At 34.8% G+C, this 7,827-nt stretch overlaps 3 protein-coding genes across 4 annotated transcripts in view; 1 reads left to right on the top strand and 2 right to left on the bottom strand.

Moving 5' to 3' along the window:
• LOC111498268 (phosphatidylinositol 4-phosphate 5-kinase 9-like) overlaps positions 1–471 on the bottom strand; it is a 7,758-nt gene extending 7,287 nt beyond the window's left edge. For both annotated transcript variants that reach the window (XM_023149376.1, XM_023149375.1), the window contains exon 1: positions 135–471. The gene's annotated coding sequence lies outside the window, so the exon portion shown is untranslated. The remainder of the gene's footprint in view (positions 1–134) is intronic.
• A 4,145-nt stretch (positions 472–4,616) lies between these two features.
• LOC111498690 (thaumatin-like protein 1b) lies at positions 4,617–5,551 on the top strand. The gene is made up of 2 exons (XM_023150028.1): positions 4,617–4,726; positions 4,829–5,551. Exons 1-2 carry the CDS (start codon positions 4,672–4,674, stop codon positions 5,497–5,499), a joined length of 726 nt encoding a protein of 241 aa, XP_023005796.1. The 5' UTR covers positions 4,617–4,671; the 3' UTR covers positions 5,500–5,551.
• A 4-nt stretch (positions 5,552–5,555) lies between these two features.
• On the bottom strand, positions 5,556–7,599 carry LOC111498689 (UDP-glycosyltransferase 73C6-like). The gene has a single exon (XM_023150027.1). It carries the CDS (start codon positions 7,434–7,436, stop codon positions 5,952–5,954), a length of 1,485 nt encoding a protein of 494 aa, XP_023005795.1. The 5' UTR covers positions 7,437–7,599; the 3' UTR covers positions 5,556–5,951.
• Positions 7,600–7,827: the final 228 nt, after the last annotated feature.

Here is a 7,827-nt window from a genome sequence, read left to right as displayed (position 1 = left end):
AAAAAAAAAAAAAAAAAAAAAAAAAAAAAAAAAAAAAAAAAAAAAAAAAAAAAACTAAACAAGTGAGGTTTCATTCATCAGCATCAAAATAAGCATGTACGCAGAATCAAAACAGAGAGAAAGAGAGATTGTACCTCCGGAGAAGAGAATCAAAGATGGAAGTTGCAGAGAAATGGGAGGAGAGAGAGAGGAGGATCTGAAGAGAAAATTGGTGGAGCAGAAACGAAGTAGGTGGGATTGGAAGTGGAAAAAACAGCTTCAGAACTTTTCTGGGACTCGCTTTCGGATGGATCGCTTTCAGTTGAATGGTAAGGATTATGGATCAAAATCCCGGTAGCTGATTACTTTAGAACAAAGCCAGCACTCTATCTTGCTCTTTAGCCAGTCGTTGCTTCCATAAGAACACCAACTTTTTCAAATCCAAATTCCTCCCACTTTCATTCGCCTCTCTTCCCCAGCCCTCCCCAGACGTCTTTTTCTTTATTATTAAAACAAACATACATATATATATATATATATATATATATATATCTTTTAATTTATCTATATTTTCAATCTATAATTTTTTATTACAAAATTCTAACATATTCAGTGCTTTAAAATTTTAATCAAAATAAAATCTAAAGCATTAATGTTTAATGTCGTTAATTTTTATAAAAATATTAAATATGTCATTACCCACAAAATTTAAAATATAGAAATTAGTTTATTTATTTTTTAATATATCACACTTTCTTTGTCATATTTGTTTATTCATATCCAAATTAAAATAAATTGGAAGCATAGCTAAATTGGTAATTTTACATTTTCTTTTACATATACTTTATACTTATCTACTGAATTATCGCAAAAATGTAATGTATATCTTATAGTTATCTACTCATCTATGGTATTTTATTATTATTATTGTTGTTCTTTCTTTTTTGCATTTCCAACCTTGTCCTCTTCTCTAATTTAGTAATATTAATTAGGGAAAAAAAAGAATAATCAAATTATTAATTAACAACGACTTGATAACAATACAAACACCCTCCTGCCCCCTTTTGTCCTTTCCCATTACCTCGCATATTTATCAATTATATTTTATAAATTATTTCTCAATTCTTTAGGTTTAGAATTCACATTTGATGGTCTCGGCATTCCTCTGTAACATAGTCAGATTACATATTCCTCGTTTTATGAGAGAAAACTATCCCCACAAGCAAAACATAGGATTTCTCCAAACAAAACATGTTTAACTATGAAGTTTATATGATTGAGCCACCGAATAGGAGAATGCACATTATTGGTAAATAGTAACTTTCAATTCTTTTAAATTTTTCCTTAATCATCATATTCTCACGATCGCTCTCATTCTAATGTGATTTTCGCCACATTCATGTACTCATTGTTAGGCCTGTTGGGGAAGCCTAAAGCAAAGCCAAGAGAGCGTATGCTCAGAGTGGCCAGTCGTGTTCATGCTAAAAGTGGACAAATTAAATAAGTTTTTTCTTTTATTTTATAATTAATAATTTTGAATATATTTAATATTTAAAAACTTTGGTAAAAACTTACCAATGATTGAAGTTACCCAAAAAGAAAAAAAATTAAAAAGTTATCGCATGAAGATCTAACTATTAAAAAAAAATGTAGGATTGCAATGGACCACCAAAATATATATTTATTAAATAGTGACTGTGATTAGTGTTTGATTAGTAGGGGTTGATCATATTATAATATTTAATTATATGTTGTTTATGATAAAGGATAACTTAAAATATAATTTTCTATTTATTAATGCAATTTACAACTGAATTGAGACATGGTTTATTAATGGGTGATATTATAAACTATGACTACTGGTGTATACTTATTATTAAAAATTTTAAAATTTTATTATGTATAATAAATTAATTAATGTAAAAAAAAAATAACATTAAAAATATTTATATAAATAATAAATTAGATTGGACGTATTCTTTTATTTATTTATTTGTTTATTTATGTGAGTTGAATTGATAAAGTCTAGTGATTATGGGTTGGAAAGGCAGAAGCATCCAAGTGATGGACTTTTGGGAGATTAGATTGGGAATAAAGGTGGTCGGTACGACAAGTCGGAAATGACCAAAACCTCTCCATCATAGAGAGATGTCGGTTCGTTATTTTATGGTCACAGCCGACGTTGCCGTCCCAACTTAAAAAACACGGAAGCATTTTTTTCTTTTTAATAATAATTATTCAATTAATCACTAATTTAATTACCCTAATCTAATCGTATTTAATCCCTCTCTAGTCCCTTCATTCTCCTAATCTAGCTGCATCTGACGTATTTTCCATTTGATGCATGGACTAATTGTTAGGTATTTTTATTACTTAATTAATTTGTGAAAAATACCCTAATCTAATATAATTAAATAAAAACTGATATAAATTTGATAAAATTATTATGAAATAATGATAAAAATAAAATATATTAGAAAAATATCTAATCTTTGTCGCTTATTAATTATGAACGTATGACCAATAGGATTCTATTATTCTGTTTGTTAATTAATTGATTAATTAATTAATGTTGTTCACTCTATTTCCTTTTCCCTTTACCATTAAATGCATGTCTATTAGACCCATTTAAAGCCTTTTTAAGTTTTTCAATAACTATAATTTGATTGGTTAAGTTATTTAATTATTAATTTAAAATAATAAAATGTTAATACAAAATTTAAGCTAAATTAATAAACAAAATATCCAAAATAGTTATATATATATATATATATATATATGAACAAATTTTAAAAGATTACTTTTAATTGGAATTGGATTCTTTTAAGTTAAGTTTTGATGGAAGAGTCTTAGCCCTACGCGTACTCCATGTTTCAAATATTATTTGTAATATGCGCAAAGTTTAAGTTACATGTCAAATTGTAATATTTTATGTATATAATATGATTTAATGTTTCCATAAAAGTCCTATTCGCAGCCCACATCTTTCAGTGGAAGAAATGGAATTGATTCCACCTTCCATTAAATTAAGCTTGAGTGGAGGATAGATGATTATGATATTATTTTTTAGGATTATTATTAACTTATTGTTAAAAGAAAATGTTATGAATATGTCAATATTGTGACACTATTCTATATGAGTCAGTGGAGGCTCAACTTATACGATTCAAACTAGTATGCCTCGTACGCGTAGAAGTGCTCTTTCAAAGCATGCTAGAAAATATTATAGTTCTTGTTATGCCTACTAGAAACTCTATATCGAACGTAAAAATCAAAGTGTGTATTGCAAGCATCGTATTGGTTCATCGGTAGCTCATCTTATTAGTAATGGATTTGAGCATCAAAAATTAGGTCTTTAAATAGAGCTAAGATTTCAAATTTTCAAATATTATGGGTCATTAGCTAAGGCTTTTGGGTGCGTAAAGCAACAGCCCAAAATGGCTGTGAATAGTTCCAATCCAACGGCCCAATAAGAACTTTTAGCAATATTATTTGTTTTTCTCGTAATTATTTTGCTTTTTTAATAATAAAAAAATAAACTTATATTCAAAATTTAAAAGAAATTTATTTTTTTGTTTTTTTGTTTTAATTTTTCACCCGAAAAACTAAAAACCGAAGGATTATTAAACTAAATTTTATGTTTTTTTTTAATGTAGCTTCGAGATGCTACATGTAATGTCTCAATCCTACCAACGAAAAATGCAAGGCATATCTCTTCATAACATCGAGATGTTGTTAGGTAGAGCTACCTTTGTGATTTGAGTGACTTAAATGCTAGTAATATCTCAACGTTACTCCTTTGAGTCTTGTTAAGGATATATAATATTAAATTATAGTTTACCATATATATTATATTTGATATTTTATTATACACAAATATCTCTTGTTAGCATAAATATCTTTTCATTTATTACTCTTTCCATATCCTTGTAATTTATTTGATTATAAATAAGATAACTTTCACATCATTTAGGTGCGATGAATTAAGCAAACATTCTCATGGTATCAGAGCCTTTTAAGTTTAACAACTCCGATCTCTTATTTTCAATGACTTCTAAATCCCCTACTCATGTTCTTCTCCACCACCCTTGCTGGCTTTGACGTCGTAAGGGCAGTCTCCATAACTGTCACATGCAGAGCCAATTGATTACTCATCACCTCTACCCTTTTGACCTCCTAATCACCCGCATACTATGTACATACAACCCCATCTATTTTTCCCCAACCAATATAGTATTTTTCATTTTCTTCCCAATCTTTCCTTCGTCACTCACAGAAACCCTAACTTAAACCTTTCACACGCTAACATTTAAAATCCATAATTTCTTTCAAAAATCTCGATTCTCGTAAATTCAACAAATACGTATATGAAATTAGTCAACTTAAATTTTGGTATCGCAACCTCCATACTAAATTAAATTATACTTAAATAGTAGCATACCATTTTAAAGATAGCTTTCTAAATTATACATTACCATATTTCATTTCATCTCATTCTCATTTCAGTTTTAAGCTAGTTATCCATCACAATCAATTTATTAAAATGTACATATAAATATTTATATTTGTAACCGATTTATATATCAATAATTTGATACTTAGTAAATTCCATAAATAACCCTGTATTTTTTTTCCCTATAAATTGAGTCTTCCTCTACCATAATTAATTACACTACTCATCAGTATCAATCAATGGCTTTCAAAACATCTCTTATCCTCCTTCTCCAAGTCGCCCTTCTTGCAGCAGGTAACCTTAATTAACTTTTTTTTTATTTTTTTAAGGTAGAATAATAATATTTAAATATTCATTTTAATTAATTATATAATAGTAATATTGAAATATTTGCAGGGGTAATTTCGGATGATGTGGTATTTGTCTTCCAGAACCAATGCCCGTATCCCATCTGGCTATCTTCAGGCATAGCAACCGGATACACGAATCTGAAGATGAAGTCGGACACTTCCAAGACGTACACCATGCCATACACGTGGAATGGGAGCATCTGGGCCCGCACCAATTGTTCCTACGACAAAACCCTTAATTTCTCCTGCGAAACCGGCGATTGTAGGTCAGGCTCTATAATCTGCGACTCTCTACCGGCCATCCCAGTCACCCTCCTCAACTTCGCCATTAACCAATCCGTCGTCCACTACGAGCTCAGCCTCAGACACGGCTTCAACGTTCGGGCCAAGATCCAGCCCGACGGTGGCTACCTCGTCGATGGCGGTTTCGGCGCCTGCCCTGCCGTCGGCTGCGTTGCGGACTTGAACCACGTTTGCCCTCCGGTGCTCTCTTTCACTAACAAAAACGGCGCGAACGTCGGCTGCTACAGCTCGTGCGACAAGTTTGGGCCGCCGAAATATTGCTGCAATGTTCCCGATTGCCACCCGGATCCGTACTCGATTATGTTCAAGCATTTGTGCCCGTCCGCCCATGTATATCCCGGCGACGATCGACCGCCGATATACGGATGCACTGGTTTCAAGGCTATAAATGTAATTTTCTGTCCAATCGTTTGAATAATCTTCCATTAGGGGAAGTTAATAATGAGGAGAATTTGTTGAATAATTCATAATGTTTGAAAGAATCAATCATGTTCCTTTTCGTGATCGAAGTGTTTACGTGTTGAAGTGTTTACAAGTATAAACTCAGTGAGAACCATAACTTATGTTAGATAAAACCTGGATTCTTTCAGTTGTTCAATTCACACGATCTCAGAATCCGAATGGATCACCAAAGTTTTAAACCACAATTTTGTAGAGAGTGACGGAGATTTAGTTAGTTGGCCACTCTCGACCAATTTTTAAGATTTAAGATGGTTTATATTTAAACAGGAAATCTGTTCAAAATATCTAATAACCTGATTTTATTTTACCTATTTTATTTTTCTTCTAAGAACCTCCCGTCTACGATTTCCTCTCACAGAATTTATATGGCTGATTATCAAAAAAAACAACTTACACCACAATCATCAGCAGCTTCCATTCTTAGAACTTCGACCATGAGCAATCAAATCTTGAATGAGCAGTTTGAGGTTCCGATGAGACGAACCTCCTTCTTCCATGGCGGTCTTCGCCTTCTTCGCAAGCTTCTTTGATCTCTCTCTCATCTCTTCTCTCTCATCTCCATCCATTACAATTTCTATGGCTTCTCTCACTTTTTCTCTCTTCACCAGAACCAGTTCTTCATCTTCCCTTTCAAAATGCAAAACCGTTTCCTCTCCCACACTTACACCCACCTTCAGAATCTGTACGATTAGCTTCTCGTTGAAGATTTGATCCGCAAATAGAGGCCATGTGATCATTGGGACACCGGCCGATATCCCTTCGATGCTCGAATTCCAACCGCAATGTGTCAGAAAGCATCCAATTGCAGAGTGGGAGAGTATCAGAACCTGTGGCGCCCATCCACGAATCACCAAGCCTCTACCTGAAACTTTCCTCTCGAAATCATATTCCTCTAACCATTTCAGTAATTCTTCTTTGAGATTGGCTTTTCTTATGACCCAGATGAATGGTTTGTTCGATGCCTCCAATCCCAATCCCAGCTCTATGAGCTGCTCTGTTCCCAAATTGCAGAGACTCCCCAAAGACGCATGAACCACCGAAGAGGGTTGCTGCCCATCGAGCCATTTGATGCATTCGTGTTCGTTGATTGAGGCTTTGTTGCCTCTTTCGGCTTTGTCGAGTTCGGTATCGTTGGAAAGCGAAAGAGGGCCGACGCACCAGACGTTCTCCGGCAATTCTCTTCCCTTTCTATACTCTGTTAGATACTCTGGCTCCATCTCCTCAAATACATTTAAAATAACGCCGTACGACTGCCGATCAGCCTCGCTCATTGCTTGACCAAATTGGGTCGCGTAATCATCCGTGCTACGAGGTAGGTGCGACTTGCGAAACTCCACCGGATCGGGGAAGTCCGGTACCGCCACGAACTCAGAATCAGACAGGGATTTCCAAACATCGGATTTTCCGAATAAACGGTTGAGACAGAGAAGGAAGAAGCAGCTCAAACTGTAGAAAACGAGCCGGGGGACATGGAATTTCTGAGCGAGCTGGAAGGTCCAAGGAATACACATGTCGGAGATTATGCAATTCGGACGAGGGGTGAGCTGCTCGAACAATTTCTCCGATGGGTCGTAAAGGAGACTTAAAACTCTGTAGAAATGGGATAAGTAAGAAAGTGAAGGAAGTAAGTCGACATTCTCGCAGCCTTCTGGGATGCCGGAGTTTTTGGTCCATGGGAATTGGAGTTGAACGACGTGGATTTGAAGGCCGGAATCAATGGCGCGAGTAAGAACAGAGTGGTAGCGGGCAAAATTTAGGGGCGTGGTGACGATGGTGACTATGGCGCCATTGCGAGCGAGAAGCTTGGCGAGGTCCATCATGGGGATCATGTGGCCCTGCGCCATGAAAGGGAAGAGAAGACAGTGAAGTGTATCGCTGTGGGGCGCCATGGCAGAGTCGTGTGGAAAGAGAAGGCCGTTCCTCCGAGCTATGGGGCTCTGGTTTCCATTATTTATATATAAATCAATGGAGGCGTGAGGTAAGTGCGTGCATCAGCATTTTGGTAGCATTTGACCTCCCATGGGGCAGTGGGCCGATCAATTGGGTAACAATATTAGAACAAGCAAAAGGGTGGCGTTCTCGAGGTTTCTTTTGGAGATTCATCAATTTTGATTTGAATTCTTTTCATACCAATTGTCATTTCTTGTTCATCACTACTTTTATTTCTAGTTAAGTAGTTATGATAGTTTGTAATTATTGAAATAGGAGACCAAATCTCCTCCATTCCTATCGATCTTCTAAATTACTATTATGAGTTTCTCTTGATGACTAGCGAAGTGA

This window comes from Cucurbita maxima, unplaced genomic scaffold (assembly GCF_002738345.1).
Source record: "Cucurbita maxima cultivar Rimu unplaced genomic scaffold, Cmax_1.0 Cma_Scf00025, whole genome shotgun sequence".
NCBI lineage: Eukaryota > Viridiplantae > Streptophyta > Magnoliopsida > Cucurbitales > Cucurbitaceae > Cucurbita > Cucurbita maxima.
Note: the sequence above shows the minus strand (reverse complement) of the source record. Positions and strands in the feature narration are given on the sequence as shown.